The sequence below is a fragment of the Palaemon carinicauda genome, chromosome 4 (genome assembly GCF_036898095.1).
Source record: "Palaemon carinicauda isolate YSFRI2023 chromosome 4, ASM3689809v2, whole genome shotgun sequence".
Classification (NCBI taxonomy): Eukaryota; Metazoa; Arthropoda; class Malacostraca; order Decapoda; family Palaemonidae; genus Palaemon; species Palaemon carinicauda.
The window spans coordinates 31315226-31334336 of record NC_090728.1 but is presented as its reverse complement, the minus strand read 5'-3'; the positions used below and the strand labels follow the sequence as shown (position 1 = coordinate 31334336).

The 19111-nt window shown below is 38.2% G+C and overlaps 1 protein-coding gene across 5 annotated transcripts in view; it reads right to left on the bottom strand.

Moving 5' to 3' along the window:
- Positions 1 to 19111, bottom strand: part of LOC137639857 (PH and SEC7 domain-containing protein-like) — a 261377-nt gene that overhangs the window by 91545 nt on the left and 150721 nt on the right. For all 5 annotated transcript variants that reach the window (XR_011044279.1, XM_068372116.1, XM_068372119.1 and 2 more), the window contains 3 exons: positions 18378 to 18571; positions 11346 to 11538; positions 10896 to 11071 (listed from right to left, as the gene is read on the bottom strand). Coding sequence is in view for 4 of the 5 variants with exons in the window: in XM_068372116.1 (XP_068228217.1) it covers positions 10896 to 11071; positions 11346 to 11538; positions 18378 to 18571 (563 nt within the window). In the remaining variant the exon portion in view is untranslated. The remainder of the gene's footprint in view (positions 1 to 10895; positions 11072 to 11345; positions 11539 to 18377; positions 18572 to 19111) is intronic.

The following is a 19111-nucleotide window of genomic DNA, read 5'->3' as shown; positions in this document are numbered from 1 at the left end:
AAGGATATGCACACATAAATAAATATTCTTAATATAATTTCCAAACTTGATTCAAATAATCTTATAATAAAAAAGCTTATACAGTTTAGTAAAATCTATAAACATCCTTAGTTATAACTAGGATGTGTAAATGAGTTCATTGTAATTGGTGATGAAAAGTAAACAAGCAAAATGGTTTCCTTTTAGGGTGTGTTCTGTGAGGAAAATATGATATAGAATTGCTTTTATTTTGTTTATTTTGAATTTCTAAGTATTTGTTATAGGTGATAACATCTTTACATAACCAAAACCTAGCTTATAGGTCTACACAGATGGTTTCATGATTCAGCATTTTCCTATACTGCTGTACAGATATGAGATCTAAGTACATCTTAATTTTTTATCGCATTCAACCTAAAGGTCGTTTTATGCATGGATATATACAATATTCATATTTATTTACAAATTCAATTAGAAATAAAGTATTCTTGTATACATTATTTTATTATTTTCTTTGACTTTTAATAGTAGGGATAGTTGCAGCGCCCAGAATACTTGCTAAATTTTCGGTTGTTGTATTCAGTTCGTTTTGATATGGGCCATACTTGAAGTAATGTTAGTTTTTGTAAGTTTCATTTTACATTCCTTAGTTATATTACAGTACTTTGTTTTTATGAGGTTCATTTAATTTACGCTCCTCCATTATGTAATTTTAAAGTGAAAACAATAGCGTTAATCACAGCTGTTCATTTTGATGTTATACTAATGTTGGGCATACATAGTATACCAATAGTCTATACAATTGCATACATAGTATACCAATAGTCTATACAATTGGTGTGATTTTATGCTAAAGGGGACCATCCGCCATTAACAGCTCCACTTTCTTGCCACAGAAGGAATAGTTAAGAGATCTGTGGTACCTGTTGTCGTAGTGTCCAAGAAGGTACAATACAAAGCAAACATGCACAACTAATATCTCACAAAGTTGATTCATCCAAACCCATCTGTGATACATCTGGTTGAATAGAGACTAAACACTTTAACCTTATTAGCAAAGTGAAACCCTCTGACTGTCTATTAAAGGTTCTAAAGACAACATACCCATATTTTCTTTTAAAGACAGTGGAATGTTTATTTTGATTGATGCAAATCTAAGAGTTCTGTCAAAGACAAGACCTTACATGCATATTGTTAATTTTCTAATAAGAAATTATCTATTTCAGCCGTTAAGGGATTTAGACCCGTGTAATTCTGGAATTATAGCAGTTTCATTACATTGTTGAGTATAGCACGGCCAACAGTTATAAGGACATTTGTCTAAAATTTGGTTGTAGTTTTACAGAAAGGTATTATATTTATCTTCATACTTATGTTTTATACTGTATAATTAAGGGATTTTGACGAAGGAAAAATCTATTTCTGGGCGAGAGACCCGTGTCGCCCAGTAAAATACTCCTAAAGCACCATTTCTAAGGTATATAACTGCTATATATTTCCAGAGAAAAAATTGCATGGGAATGCCAGGTTGAACCCAGCTCGCTCACCTGTATAAGGTGTCGGTATAATACTGGGGCGCGATAAATAACAACCAGAGGCCTCGCACCATTTAGATATCTCCTGTCAAAATCCCCGAACAGCGAGGTGCCGTTCTACCTCGTACTACTACTAGACAACCCACGCCAGTGACGACACTCCTAAATAGCACGCAGTTTGTTAACCATATTTTGCCTTGTGTGTGAATTTCGCTGGTTTTTCTCTGGATTTACTTCAAGATGTCTGACTCCACTGTCACTACATCTAAGTTAAGTACCAGATCTATGAGTTTTGATATTTTGGAGGGGGCCTTGTCCAGTTTTGTTTATATTATTCAGTTTTTTATTCACGACCTTGCTGGGTCTCTCTCGGGACAGGCTCCTTTCCTCTCTCTCTCTCTCTCTCTCTCTCTCGTTCGTTCTAACGATTTTCAATAAGTCCTCCATACTGATTGTTTCTCGTTGTGAACTTTATGGATCGCCACGGTTCATATTCATGTGCGTATTTTGGAGGTTGGCATGCCTGATTGCCATCGGCGTTCTTTTCCACATATCTTATCTTAGCTTATTTACGTTCGCACGCCACGGACTCCCTTACTATTTTAACGTCATTCGTATGATTGCATTAGCTCAAGGGGCTTTCATGAGTCAGTTATTACAATTTAGTTTTCATTTTGTTAGCACTTCACTGACCCTGTATTCTGTTGGTAGCCCTGCCTACTCCTAGCGCCGTCAGGCTTGTTCTTTCCTGTCTCTTGTTCGCGCCCTCGTTTATTTTACGATTGATTTATAGCTAATTTTATTATTATTATTATCATCCAGCATGCCTTCCTCTCTTATTTACCATGTGTTATGTTTTTTATAGTGTTTTAATCTTTCCACGTGATCATATCTTAATTTCTAGTACTGAATCTATTTATTTTATGTGCTGTATTGTTTCTGAATTTTGAATAGTTGGATATTTCTCTTAAAGATCCCACAAGTATAACCCGTTCTTGTTGGCATTACCTTCAGCTAAACACATAAGTGGGCTACAAACACTATCTGTCAAAGTTACCTTCAGGAACACAATATGATTTTATTCGTTTTCCTTCAGCACAAAAAAAAAAAAAAAAAAAAAAAAAATACAGCTACAGCAAAAGTTTGACTCAATTTTTTCATATGCTTTTTCTGGAAATAGATGAAGTATTTCAGCAGAATTAAGTTTACAGTATTTGTTCAGTAACAGCCATCCAGTATTACTTGACCAAATTTTAGTTACCATACTAGAGGCAGTCATTACTGTGTTTCATGGGATTGAGGTTTCTAATCCCCACAGGACTATAAATGCAATATCATTCACAATTTGAAGTTTGATCACAATAACTCTCAAAGAATTAAATATAAATCTAATAGATCTGATTGCGGTTACATACATGATGACGACTCCTATTTCCTTTAAATTTTCTTCAAACCTTTCTTTAGAAAGACTTTGAGCTACAGCTCATTGGCATACCAAGTAGGTTTTTGCTATACCGGTACATTACTGTAATTGACTTGGTATCAATCAAAGTATCATTTAGATTATAAAATATAATTTAGACCGGATACAGTCCAGTTTTTTAAATACAGGTACCTGTAGCTTTTTATTAAACAATATGGAATTGTATTTCAAACCATATTTTGAGATGGTTTACTAAAAGTCATCTAGTCCAGGTTAGTAAATCTTAACCATGGAATATTACTTTAAATTAAAATTATCCTATCTCTTTCCTTCACTGGCATCCCACCTCCAGTGGAGTTTAAGAGTCAGCCATTTTAACATCAAGGGAGGCTCACAGAAAAAAAAATATAATTCTAATAATAAAATTTCTTAATTCTATACTCACTTGATGTTCATATACATGATTACCTTCCCCACTGCTTCGTGGTGTCATGGGATAATGACAACTTTAAAACAGAGGAGACTAAGAGTCACCACTTACTGCTAGAATGCTCATTCCTTTACTAAATGCATGTGTATAATTATTGAAGAAAGGAAAAATGTTATTTTTATTAATAAAATAAATTTTTGAATATACTTACCCGATAATCATGTAGCTGTCAACTCCGTTGCCCGACAGAATTCTATGGAGGGATACGCCAGCTATCACAATACTAGAAGGGGGTGTACTTACCAGCGCCACCTGTGGCCAGGTACTCAATCATTTGTTGTTGACACCTCCTCAATTATTCCTCGGTCCACTGGTTCTCTCTGGGGAGGAAAGGGAGGGTCGATTAAATCATGATTATCGGGTAAGTATATTCAAAAATTTATTTTATTAATAAAAATAACATTTTTCAATATTAAACTTACCCGATAATCATGTAGCTGATTCACACCCAGGGAGGTGGGTGAAAACCAGTGTACATGATTAAAGGATAGCTAAGTATCCCATATTTCATATAACAGTTATCTCAAATAACAATGAAATAATAAGTACCTGGTAAGGAAGTCGAATAGAACCGTTACTCTGCCTTTTATTTAAAGTTCGTCTTCCTTACTGAGCGCAGCGTTCCTCTTGGAGGCTGAATCAACCCAAAGGTGCCAAAGTACAAGGGGTTGCAACCCTACTAAAGGACCTCTACCAAACCTTTAACCCAGGCGCTTCTCAAGAATGAATAGACCACCCGCCAAATCCAAGGATGCGGAAGGCTTCTTAGCCTACCGTAACAACCATAAAAACAACAATAAAAGTATTCAAGAGAAAGGTTAAAAAGGTTATGGGATTAAGGGAATGTAGTGGCTGAGCCCTCACCTACTACTGCACTCGCTGCTACGAATGGTCCCAGGGTGTAGCAGTTCTCGTAAAGAGACTGGACATCTTTCAGATAAAATGATGCAAACACTGACTTGCTCCTCCAATAGGTTGCATCCATAATGCTCTGCAGAGAACGGTTTTTATTAAAGGCCAACGAAGTAGCTACAGCTCTTACTTCGTGGGTCCTTACCTTCAGCAATGCAAGGTCTTCCTCCTTTAAGTGAGAATGTGCTTCTCTGATCAGAAGCCTTATATAGTACGAAAGCCCATTCTTGGACATGGGTCTCGAGGGTTTCTTGATGGCACACCATAAGGCTTCTGACTGTCCTCGAATAGGTTTAGACCTCTTCAGATAATATTTGAGAGCTCTGACAGGGCAAAGAACTCTCTCTAGTTCGTTACCTACCATGTTGGAGAGGCTAGGTATTTCGAACGATCTAGGCCAAGGACGTGAAGGAAGCTCGTTCTTTGCTAGGAATCCAAGCTGAAAAGAACATGTTGCAGATTCGGTTGTGAAACCAATGTTCTTGCTGAAGGCATGAACCTCACTGACTCTCTTAGCTGTTGCAAGGCAAACGAGAAAAGCAGTCTTGAGGGTAAGATCCTTGAAGGAAGCTGACTGGAGAGGTTCGAACCTAGATGTCATAAGGAACCTTAAGACTACGTCTAGATTCCAGCCTGGAGTGGAAAGACGACGTTCTTTAGACGTCTCAAAAGACTTGAGAATGTCTTGAAGGTCCTTGTTGGAAGACAGGTCCAAACCCCTGTGGCGGAGAACTGAGGCCAACATGCTCCTATATCCTTTAATCGTAGGTGTTGAAAGGGATCTCTCATTCCTAAGATGAAGAAGGAAGTCAGCTATTTGGATCACAGAGGTATTGGTAGAGGATATTGAATTGGCTCTACACCAGCTTCGGAAGACCTCCCACTTAGACTGGTAGACTCTACGAGTGGAAATTCTTCTAGCTCTGGCAATCGCACTGGCTGCCTCCTTCGAAAAGCCTCTAGCTCTAGCGAATCTTTCGACAGTCTGAAGGCAGTCAGTCGAAGAGCGTGGAGGTTTGGGTGCAACCTGTCTACGTGTGGTTGACGTAGAAGGTCCACTCTTAGAGGTAGAGTCCTGGGGAAGTCGACTAGCCATTGAAGTACCTCTGTGTACCATTCTCTTGCAGGCCAAAGGGGAGCAACCAGCGTCAGCCGTGTCCCTTCGTGCGAGACGAATTTCTGCAGAACTTTGTTTATTATCTTGAACGGAGGGAATGCGTACAGGTCGAGATGGGACCAGTTCAGAAGAAAAGCATCCACATGAACCGCTGCAGGGTCTGGAACAGGGGAACAATAAAGCGGAAGTCTCTTGGTGATGGAGGTGGCAAACAGATCTATGGTAGGTTGACCCCACAAGGTCCAAAGTCTGTTGCACACACTCTTGTGGAGGGTCCATTCCGTGGGAATGACCTGATTCCTTCTGCTGAGGCGATCCGCTGAAACATTCATATCGCCTTGGATGAACCTCGTGACCAGAGTGAGGTTTAGACCTCTTGACCAAATGAGGAGGTCCCTTGCGATCTCGTAAAGGCTCCTCGAATGGGTCCCTCCTTGCTTGGAGATGTAAGCCAAGGCTGTGGTGTTGTCTGAATTCACCTCCACCACTTTGCCTAGCAGGAGGGACTTGAAGTTCAACAGGGCAAGATGAACTGCTAACAGTTCCTTGCAGTTGATGTGGAGTAATCCTTGTTCCTTGTTCCATACTCCTGAGCATTCCCGTCCGTCCAAGGTCGCACCCCAGCCCGAGTCCGATGCATCCGAGAAGAGATGAAGATGGGGGGTCTGGATGGCCAATGATAGACCCTCCTTGAGAAGGAGATTGTGCTTCCACCACAGGAGAGTGGTCTTCATCTCTTGGTTGATAGGGATAGAGACTGCTTCTAGAGTCGAGCCCTTGTCCCAATGAGCCGCAAGATGGAATTGAAGAGGGCGGAGGTGGAGTCTCCCTAGCTCGACAAACAGGGCCAGTGATGAGAGGGTCCCTGTGAGACTCATCCACTGTCTCACTGAGCAATTGCTCCTCTTCAGCATGCTCATGATGCACTCTAGGGCTTGGTTTATCCTGGGGGCCGATGGAAAAGCCCGAAAATCCCGACTCTGAATCTCCATTCCCAGGTACACAATGGATTGGGAGGGAATGAGTTGAGATTTCTCTATATTGACTAATAGACCTAGGTCTCTGATTAGATCTAAAGTCCAAGAGAGGTTCTCCAGACAACGACGACTCGTGGAGGCTCTCAACAGCCAGTCGTCTAGGTAGAGGGAGGCTCTGATGTTCGATAAGTGCAGGAATTTCGCTACATTCCTCATCAGATGAGTAAAGACCATAGGAGCTGTGCTTAGGCCAAAACACAGGGCTTGGAACTGATAGACAACCTTTCCGAAAACGAATCTCAGGAAAGGTTGGGAGTCTGGATGAATGGGAACGTGAAAGTATGCATCTTTCAAGTCCAACGAGACCATCCAGTCCTCCTGTCTGACCGCTGCTAAGACCGACTTGGTCGTCTCCATTGTGAACGTCTGCTTGGTGACATACTCGTTGAGAGAGCTGACGTCCAGCACCGGTCTCCAACCTCCTGTCTTCTTGGCCACAAGAAAGAGACGGTTGTAGAAGCCCGGGGATTGATGGTCCCGGACTATAACCACTGCCTTCTTCTGCACAAGTAGCGACACCTCCTGTTGCAATGCTAGCCTCTTGTCCTCTTCTTTGTAGTTGGGAGAGAGGTTGATGGGCGATGTGGTCAGAGGCGGTTTGAGGCAGAATGGAATCCTGTAACCGTACCTCAGCCAACTGACAGACTGTGCGTCTGCACCTCTCTTCTCCCAGGCTCGCCAGAAGATCTTGAGTCTGGCTCCTACTGTTGTCTGGAGAATCTGAGAGTCAGTTCTTTCCCTTAGATGTCCTGGGTCCTTTCCTAGACTTGCTCCTGTGAGAGTCTGGACGGGAGCTTCCTCGGCTGGGGGCTCTACCACGAAAGGGCGGTATGAACCTCGTAGCCGGGGTATCAGCCACTGGGGAGCGATAAGTCTTGGGGACAGAGGTGGTAACCTTAGACTTACGAGCCGATGAGGCTACAAGATCGTGCGTGTCCTTCTGTATCAGGGCAGCCGACAAGTCCTTAACTAGCTCCTCGGGAAAGAGGAACTTTGAGAGTGGAGCAAAAAGGAGTTGTGACCGTTGGCACGGTGTAATGCTGGCGGAGAGGAAGGTACACAGTTGTTCCCTTTTCTTCAACACCCCTGATACAAATAACGACGCTAGCTCACCCGATCCATCTCTGATGGCCTTATCCATGCAGGACATAATTAGCATGGCAGAATCTTTGTCCGCAGGAGAGGTTTTCTTGCTGAGGGCTCCCAGGCACCAGTCGAGAAAGTTGAACATTTCGAAAGCTCTGAACAACCCTTTCAGAAGATGATCCAGGTCTGAGAAGGTCCAACAAACCTTCGAGCGTCTCATCGCAGTCCTCCGAGGCGAGTCCACCAGACTTGAGAAGTCAGCCTGGGCAGAGGCAGGTACTCCCAAGCCTGGTGCTTCCCCTGTGGCATACCAAACGCAACCTTTCGAAGCGAGCTTCGTTGGAGGGAACATGAAGGAAGTCTTGCCAAGGTGTTGTTTAGACTGAAGCCACTCCCCTAAGATCCTTAAAGCCCTCTTGGAGGATCTAGCTAGGACAAGCTTAGTATAGTTGGACTTAGCTTGTTGTACGCCCAGCGAAAACTCAGATGGAGGAGAGCGGGGAATAGCAGAGACGAAGTGGTCTGGGTAAATCTCCCTGAGTAGAGCCAAGACCTTTCGAAAATCAATAGACAATGGAGAAAGTTTAGACTCTTCCACGTCTGATGAGGGATCAAGGTGTGCCTCCTCATCATTCGACACTTCATCAGCAGAGGGTAGCGAAGCGATCGGACCAGAATGCTGAACCGCAGAGTCAGAACGGGTAGGAACAATAACAGAGGTTTCCTCATCCTGAGGGAAAACCTGAGGCTCAGACTGCATAGGCTGAACAACAGACGAAGCAGAAGGCAGGCGCATGGGTGAAGGAGGTTGACTCCTAGCAAGAGTTGAACCCAAGGATTGCACAAGCTGAGCGGAGGACGGAGGCGGAGTAGTCCGTTCCTGTTCCTGTGAGATGAGTGGAGCATGAAGAGGTTGAGGCTGCGCAGAACAAGGTAAAGTTCTCGCAAGCTGAGGCTCCTGAGGCGCAAGTCCAGGGTGTAGAGGAGCTTGCCTAGAGGAGGGTTGAGCTCGCTGCAGCGATGGTTGAGCAGACAGACTCACGGAGGGGAGAGGTTGTTGTACCCCAACCGAGAGTTGCACCACTGGTGGAGCAGCAAGGGGAGGCGGAGGAAGAGTGGAATAACTCTCCTGATCCCAAAGCAAGGGTTGCCTTAAAGAAGGCTGAGGCTGAACAACACTGGGAACAGCAAACTCCGAAAGTGGCTCAACATCGTACGCCTGGCAGATGGTGCTGCGACCAGGCGGAGCAGGTGCAGGCTGGGCGAGCACAGGCGGAGCGAGAACAGGTGGAGGGAGTGTAGGCGGAGGAGGAGGTGCAACACTCTCAGCCCGACACTCACGCATCAAGTCCGAAAGCTGAGCTTGCATGGACTGAAGCAGGGTCCACTTGGGGTCGGCAGAAACGATAACAGACTGAGGTAAAGTCACAGTCGGGCTCTGTATAGGCAGAACCTTACTCCTCTTGGGCGGAGTACAGTCGACCGATGACTGAGGCGAGTCAGAGCTGAGCCAATGACTGCAACCTGGCTGAGCACTCGCTGACTGAACTCTACGTTTAAGCGGTCTCGAGACCTGAGACCAACGTTTCTTCCCTGCATGTTGATCAGCGGACGAGAAGACGGGCTCAATCGTCTGCAGGTGGGAGTGACGGTCTAAGGAAGACACGCCCGCAACCACCGAGGATAATTCTGTGCGCCTAACAAGGCCTGTCGAACCCTTAAGCCCTTCGACATTGCTTCTCCCCTGGGCATGGGAGCTTGCAAGAGGTCCCGGACTGGGAGGACGACTGGCTCGCACAGAAAAATCCTCACGCACCACACTGGCACCACTAGCACTTGGCACTGCACCGACACTAGCACTCGTCACAGCACTGGCACTATTTCCACCCACTGCACTCTTGACCTTCAGTTCTTTAACCTCGGCCATCAGAGACTTATGGTCACTTACCACTGATTCTACTTTATCTCCTAAAGCCTGAATAGCACGCAAAACAATTGACATATCAGGCGGAGGGCACACAGTAGGTTCGGGGGTAGCCACTACAGGGGTAGGAAAAGGTAGGGGATCATGAGGTGAGGAAAACATAGAAGAGTGAGAAGAACTTCTCCTAACTCTACCTCTCTCTAACTTAGATGAATATTTTAAAAGACGGACAAATTCCAATTCCGAAAGTCCGGCGCACTCCTCACATCGATTTTCTAATAGACAGGGCCTGTCCCTACAGTCAGAACAAGCGGTGTGAGGATCTACCGAGGCCTTCGGAATACGCCTATTGCAAGACCTACATCGTCTATGGGAGGGGGCTTGCGAAACGTCAGACATCTTGTTTCAAAGAGTTAGCCAAAGGGTGATCCAAAAACAAGCAAAAATTCATTAACCGTTAACCAGTATTATATAAAAGCTATCTAGCTAATATAAAAAGGATTCCAGTAAAGCGACAGCCGTTAATCTAAGAGAATACTTCACCAAATATCCATGAATAAACTCGAAGACCATAAGCGTATCCCAGAACGTCTAGCCGGAAGCACGACAGAGGAATAATTGAGGAGGTGTCAACAACAAATGATTGAGTACCTGGCCACAGGTGGCGCTGGTAAGTACACCCCCTTCTAGTATTGTGATAGCTGGCGTATCCCTCCATAGAATTCTGTCGGGCAACGGAGTTGACAGCTACATGATTATCGGGTAAGTTTAATATTGAAAATGGGGAAATTTAAACATTTTACAGGTACAGGTTGATTAAACCAAGCTTTTGGAGATGAAGTCATATGAAGATCAGGCGAGTATAGAAATAAAGAATTTTTATGATTAAAATTCTGTTTACCACTGACTTAATGCTGTTTTCAATAAAATTCCAAAAAGAATAGCACAGATTCCAAAACAGAAAATATACTAACAGAAGATAGATAAAAAATACCACACCAGCAATGAAAATCCAAAATTGTAGTCTAATGGGAATTTTCATTATGAATCCAAAAAGAAAATCAGAGAGAATGAAAAATAATATTAATTTGGTGGAATATCTGTGAAACACGGTAAAGAGAAATCCTGAATAACTGAATTTAAAGAGCTTGTAGACTGCTAACCAGACAGCGTGTGCATTAGGTATGAGAGCTATGCATTGGGATATGGAGGATAACAGTGATCATTTGCTAACCTACCAGAAGCAGCCAAAGAAATCTATTACTCTGTTGAAATTTGATGATACATGCAGATCCATTAACAAGACCATTAAGAGTATTGGGTTTTGTGACAAAGACCAGAACAAGAATTTTTCCCAAAATATTACAATACCTGCACTACAAAGTAACTCACTTTTCTTTCCGTTGGGATCCGTACAACACTTTCGCATGATATATCCTTTCTTGTACTGAATGCCATTTCCAGAAGGAGGTGCTAGGAAAGGGTTACTTCCTACTACTGCTTGTGAATCCAAGAGACCACTACCGCCTTTTCCTGTTCCACTTGCATCATTGTCACCATCTTCATCCCTGGGCATCAACAAAAGTTATTACCAAACTCAGACTACAGTACTGTACTGTACTTACATTTCACTATTTCAAGTATATTATATAAAATATCTGGAAGCATTCATTTAAAATTTCCATTTACAATAAGTACTATATTATAAATTTAGTACCTAAAAGATAAAAACTAGTAAATCATAACTATTCTGTAATAAAAACAAATATATTAAAATTCCTCCTTATCTATTAACTTACAATATTTAAAATGAAACTAGATTTTAAACAATACAAGACTTACATGGCCCACTGCAAAGGCTTATTGCGTATTGCATGATAGAGAGATTTGAGCACTTCTCTGGGGAAATTTTCACCATCATTCAAGTCAGCTAAGTTATCAATGAATTCATTGCAAGTCATCTTGCGTCCCACACTTTGCCCATGTAGATCCGTGTTGAGCAACATCAGGGCACAGGTTAAAGTATGTACAGCATCTGTAGGTATAGAAAAGGAACAACTAATAAATCACATGAAATAAATTTCTATTATCATTATTCAACACTATCACAAATTTATGTTTATCAAACTAAAACAGGCATTAACTTACTAAGCAAGCTTTCACACAATCGAAAAGCCCTTGTGTGAAAAAGGAAAAAAAATGAATGTACTAAAAAATGGAAAAAAGATTAAATGACAAAAATATAGTATGTAAAAACATAAACTGCATTTGAGAATTGTTGGACAGTTACGGTAATGTTGCGCGAAATCAGTCATAACGCTAATTCTTAAGAGAACTATAAACAAGCCTGACTTGCAGGTTTATATTTTCATGATCTTCTATATTTTTGGACCAGTAGAGAGAGAACTGTGTATCATACAAAACTATTGAAGTCTGAGATAATAAGCAACTCTTAGGCCATAATCATCGGATAACAATTACCGATTCAACATCTTTATATCAGTTTCCCCTTCAATGGACAAACATGAATAGCATTTTCTTCACTCTCTTCTTACTATGATACCTCCACCTGTATTCCCTGCTGGTCTGGGTCTTTAACTATACTGTACCATTTCTCTGTGATTTTTGAACTTCATATTGATCTTTATCCTGCTAGTCCCATAGCTACTATTTTTTTAACTGCTCTCCTTTTCTCATCACATGTTCACACCTCAATTTTTGTGATTTTCTGTTGCCATCACATCTCTCAGCAACTTCACTTGCAAAATGATCTTTCAACAATTTGACTTTTTTTCCTTAGAAGTGTTACATCCCCATATGAGTTTATATACCCTTAAATGTTAATTAAAAGAGAAAATCTCATTAAGTAGAAAACAGAAGTAAATGTTTTTAATTAACTGAAAAGTATAGTCTACACAATCTTGTGTAAGTTATATAAAAAAGTATCAAGTAAAAAGTAGAAGGGACATGTGTAGTAGAATTAAGAGTACTTTTTAATATTTTTAGAAGTTTCCAAATCTAAAAAAGAAAAGGGCATCACATTCCACCAGAGTAGGTACTTAACATGGTAGCATTATGTATTCAAAGAAGTTATGAATGCATCTAGAATAAAAATAAAAAGAATACCGGTAATTACACCACTCACAACTTTGCAAATGTAAAGTGCGAGTTAATTTATCAATTATTTCTATTTTTCATTCGGAATTATTAATATGTATTCATTTCTATTGTTAGAAGTTGTAATTTGTACAAAAATTACAATAACAAATCCTTTAAAAATTTTTGTATACTGTATTTGTATTTACGGAAGTGTAGAACACAAGTGAATTTTACAGTATTTCTTAAGGAAAAAAATTGTTTTAGGAAACAACAATGTTGAGTTACAAGCTCATTCCCACATGGAATTAAACTCATATTCCAAGGTATGATCGTAAACTGTACTGTATTACAATGAGCTCCTTTCTATCCGACAACACTAGTACCATGAGTTGCCAACAGCTGAAATTTTGGGTATCTGGTTATCTCTTTTAAAGTACAGTACTGTAACATGTCTTACATAATCTATTGATCTCTATACATTACAGTATATGGAAAATATGCATCAGTATTACTATTATAATATGATTGCATAAAGTACAGTACATATAACATGCAGAGCATGGTCTCTAACCATATGTGATGTCGTTTTAATTTTTACAGTCACATGTCCCAGGAAAACATTGTCTGTCCTAAGTACGTATGTATTTACAGTATGTATAAACACATTGTATTATCATTATTACTTTATTACTAACCAATCTACATCCATTGTAGGAAAAGCAGGATACTGTCAGCCAAAGGGCTCCAACATGCATTATACTGTATATACACATAAAAATAAAAATCAGAGTCCCTGGCTTACAACAGTTTCTACTTCCAATGTTTCATTGATAAAATGTAGCTTTCATAATCAAATTTTTCTTTTCATATCATTCTATATATATACTGTATAACCTGCTTGTGGTTTTTAGTTCTATAGTGCTCCCAAACGAAAGTGGCAGCTGAGAGCTTATTTTTTCGCATCGAATCTTAAATATTTCGGTCATTTTATCTGGAGAAGCCCTAAAACAGAGGACGGATTAAGGTCTTAAAGGTGGGGCAGTTCCGTCGGTCATTATCCCGGATATAGTTCCCTTTTCGGCTATTTTTCCCCAGGTGGCCAATGGAAAAGAAATTGGAATAGATTAAAAGTCTCTGAGACATTTAAAAACAAGGCGCACGTGTCTTTATTAATTTTACATCTTTATCTGAGTTAATATGATATACGGCATTATATATATATATATATATATATATATATATATATATATATATATATATATATATATATATATACATATATACATATATAATATATGTATATATGTATGTATAAATGTAATATACATTGTATATATATATATATATATATATATATATATATATATATATATATATATATATATATATATATATATATATATATATATATATATATATATATGGTGTGTGTATATAAATACATGTATATATTTACATATATACATATATATAAATACAAATAAATATATATATATATATATATATATATATATACATATATATATATACATATATATATATATGTGTGTGTGTTTGTGTGTATGTGTTAAAAAAAATTACAAAAAATTCCAGTGTACTGAAAAACTGTAGATAAAAAAAAAAAAAACAAAGAATCAAAAGATTAAGATTTAGAGGTCACCCATTCTCAGAGAAGAATAGGATTAGTCCGACACGCTAAATCAGTTAATACGCAAATGTCAAGCAGGGCAAATTGTTTTTTTGTATCCTCACCGAGATGTCATGAAGGTACGAAATTATTTGAAACCTATACGAAATATTAAGAAGAACTGTCATTCGACTGCCACTTTCGTTTGGGAGCACTATAGTTAAGTTTCCATTTCATAGATTGTATTTTTCTATTTCCTTGATTAAGACCCAACTACTTGCAATAGCATAGACATGTGATTTCAGTCCTTACATACAGTTCTGTACTTTATTTAGGTGTACTATTCTGGCTTGCATCAAGCCTCAAGGTACAACACTTTGTGGAAACTGATCTCTGAGAACCTATGTTGTGTGTTCTTTACATACGCACAAGAATTTTGTCACTAATATACGTCACTTCTTTTTACAAATATTGAGTAAAAAGATTTTTTTTATAAATTCAATCAACCTCAGGAATAAATACTCAAAGGGAAATTCATTTTCAAACCTATGGCTCTGTATTAAATCAAATCTGGAAAGTGACAATAACGCTCAGGCTATCCCTTATCTAACTTTCTGAACAACGATGGCACAGCATCTTTGATAGTTCACATGTCGATGAAAAAGTTTCCACTCCAGTGAAACCAAACAAAATCCCAGTAAATTAAATAGGATGGTTTTATACTTACAAAAACTTTCAAACACTTTGTCCCTCTTTTCCCTTGTATCGTCTACCATTCGACATAACATTTTTGACTCTTTGTTTTATCTTAACTTTGTAACTACATCTTGTGTCCTTTTTTACCTTGCATTACTTATTACAAAGGGATATCACCGCTATAAGTTAATAATAAACTGCAATTATTTTTACAACAAAAGAGACACTATCTGTTCTATATATTCTTAACCCTGGATAGGTACGGTGGGTCGTTTGCGACCCCGAGCGTCAAAAAAAAACAGGTTTTTCTCACGTGACTCACCCCTGTGACTGAATTTGTGGGTGATCGACCTGCAGGAGGTGTCTCCCCTACACGCTCTAGTAGTGTCCAGATGTGCATTGCTGTAGCTGTACTCCTTCCCCGATTTCTGAGACGCATCGGGGTCGTTCGCGTCCGAGTTTACCCTTCTGAGGTAGTTTGCATAATTATCAAAGTTATTACGTATTATGAAATTGTCGTAGAATGGTGCAACTTGTATAGGTTATCAGTTGTGGAAAGTCTTGGTGGATTGTTTGGCTACCATGTGCATGTTTTTTTTTTTAGTTAAAATGTCGTTCATCACCACGAGGACCATTTTACCGCGAGTGCCCCTTTTTCATTTTTTTTCATTTTTTTGCCAAGTCATTTTTCCGTAAGATATTGCCAAATAGTGTCGTAAAACTTTTGCTTGTTTAGTGTTGGAAAGTGTGTCTAGATGATCTGGCTACCCATGCATGACTTTGTTTTTGTCAGATACGACGTAGTTATTGGTATATTGGGTATTTAACTGCGGTTACCAATTTCTGTTTTTTTTTCAATATTTGTAAAAATTACTACGTAGTAAGGAATTGCCGTATATTATTCATTTTTTTTTCATGTTTATGTGTTAGAAAGTGTGCCTTGATTGTTGGGCTAACACGTGCATGTCTTTTTTTTTATCTGAGATGTCGTATATTAGAATGTCGGGCATTTTACCGCGAGTGTCCCTTTTTCATTTTTTTTCATTTTTTTGCCAAGTCATTTTTCCGTAAGATATTGCGAAATAGTGTCGTAAAACTTTTGCTTTTTTAGTGTTGGAAAGTGTGTCTAGATGATCTGGCTACCCATGCGTGATTTTGTTTTTGTCAGATACGACGTAGTTATTGGTATATTGGGTATTTAACTGCGGTTGCCAATTTCTGTTTTTTTTTCAATATTTGTAAAAATTTACTACGTAGTAAGGAATTGCCGTATATTATTGATTTTTTTTTCATGTTTATGTGTTAGAAAGTGTGCCTTGATGGTTGGGCTAACACGTGCATGTCTTTTTTTTTATCTGAGATCCCGTATATTAGAATGTTGGGCATTTTTCCGCGAGTGCCCCTTATTATTTGTTTTGCATTTTTTTGCTTAGTCATGTTACCGTAAGGAATTGGCAAGTAGTGTCGCAAAACTTATATTTTTATAGTGTTGGAAAGTGTTTCTAGATGATCTGGCTACCCATGCCTATTTTTTTTTTAGCCAGATATGGCATATATATAAGTATGTGTTCGATTTTCCTGTGATTGCCATTTTTTCGTTTTTTCCCATTTCTTTCAAAATTACTACGTACTAAGGAACTATCACAGAGTAATATTTCATTTATATGTTTATTTGTCGGAAAATATGCCTTGATGGTTTGCCTAGCACGTGGCTGAAATTTTTTTTTTCTGAAATGCCGTATATTAGAATGGCCATTTTTCCACGAGTGCCCCTTTTTATTTGTTTTGCATTTTTTTGCTTAGTCATGTTACCGTAAGGAATTGGCAAGTAGTGTTGCAAAACTTATATTTTTATAGTGTTGGAAAGTGTTTTTAGATGATCTGGCTACCCATGCCTATCTTTTTTTTAGCCAGATATGGCGTATATATAGGTATGTGTTCGATTTTCCGGTGATTGCCATTTTTTCGTTTTTTCTCAATTCTTTCAAAATTACTACGTACTAAGGAACTATCACAGAGTAATGATTCCTCTAGATGTTTATTTGTCGGAAAATTTTGTTTACTTTTTTTTTGATTGAATATCATCAAATTTTTTTAGCTAAAATATTGTTTTACATTTTTTTTTTCGATTTTATTTCCCTTCAAAAAAAATTTTTTGGGTCAGAATTTTAATTTTATAAACGTAAAATAATCGACAATTATCCAGCAACCCACCATACAATTTTTATGCATATCCAATAATAATTAGATTAGTAAATAACACCTTGAAATTGACATACCCTTCCTACATTTCAAGTGGCAGATTAGGGAGTCTGAGTCAGTGTGGTTGGCGGCCATTTTGTGGACATATCCGAAGCGTAAGCTGCCCTATCTATATATATTCTTGTTCCCTATAGAATTTGTGATATTTTGGTATATTTTTACCTGCATAAATATCATATTATATATTAAATATATGTATTTTTTTACGAAATTTCCAAGTACTCAAAAAATTACCTTTATATATGGCCCCTGATATAAATGTAATTTACAAAATAATGAAGATTTGTTTACATATTTCTATTTTAGGATAACATATGTTTATTCCCTAAAAAAATTTGCCACTTCCTATTTCATTTGGGTACCCAAAAAAATTCATGAAATTTGGACAATTTTTTTTGGCCAAAAAAAGTTACCCTTTTTTTCTCATTTCAGATCTTCACCTCCATGGGTCTGACTTCATCCAAAATACATCAAGATGTGTCCTAAACATTCAAGAATCAATTCCTAAAAGGATTTGTGTATATATGTATAAACTTTTTTTTTATGAATTTTTATGTCAGGTCTTTTTTTTTTTCTACTTAATTTTTTAAAATATTTATAATAAATAGTTTTTCTGCAGATGAGTAGTATTTATCTTTACAGTTGTTTTAAGCATTCATTGAAGTTTTTTTTGGCAAAAGAAAAAAGGAGGTTACTGCAAAAACTGATTTTTCAAGAATTTTTTTTGGCGTCGGGGTCGTTCGCGTCCGAGTATACCCTTAAAGGGGTGTCCGAGGACCGTACCTATCCAGGGTTAAAACACTTTCTTTTGATCATAAAATATTTCAATGTTTTACAAAATCTTCTATACCATTTATTTGGTTTTATCAAAACTGATAGGAATGTAAAATCTATGAATCAATACAGCATATAGTATTGTTCTGAAAAAGCTATCTTGATGGAATACAGTCTAAGAAATAACTTTTTAGTTTTAATTAAGAAAATCAAATAATTTAGACCTTCAAATGCTGACCCATTGCTTTAGAGTTTACATAACTTCAGCTCAACACTAATAACAGGCGAGCAAAGTAAATCTTCAAATCTAGGTCAGCAGAAAAAAATAAGAAATTCAACAAGTAAATGTGTAAAAATAATGGGAACCAGTAATATAATAAAATAAAACTTTCTTCTATCACCTGATTAATTATTACCTTGAGAGTTGAAAGTGCCAGGATTGCAGTCAAGGAAGCGACGGGAGAAGTGGACTAGAACACGTTCTCTCTCCTGAGTTTCCCCTGCTAAACAAAATTTGTCCAAAAACTTTCGCAAGGCCACATCAAGGGTATCACTTCGAAAATCGAAGTAGTTAAGGTATTCATCAGCAACTGCACGACTGAATTCATTGCTGAAAGTCCAAATAAAACATTAGAAAGGCATTAAATTATTTGTAAAGGTAGCAATTGATCTTTTCCTTCACTTATTTATTTCTCTAACTTCTTTATACAGGACTTACAAATAAATGCACATAGTTGTCGACTTCAGACCGCATTAGGTTCTGATCCACCGGTCCTTTGACAATCTGCACTTAAGTTGCCCTGCTATAAATAACATACTGTATACTTAATTTCTAACAGTTTTGTCTTGTTTCACTTACCTATTTTGATTAAAATTATCTCATATAACCTGTAAACCATTTTTCGTTTATTCTTTGATAGTTTTATACCATAGTATACTGAATTTGAGAATATTTTGTTGATATGTATACCATTTTGTTATTAAAAATTTTATATTGCAGAAAATAAAATGAACAGTTTAATATGATTTCTTAATTACTGAATATAATTTTTCATAGAGTACACTATAAGGAAACAAAAACTGATGTCTTAATTTCTCCACACATGTCAAATGTTATTACAGTTATATACTGTAATAAAAATAACAAAAA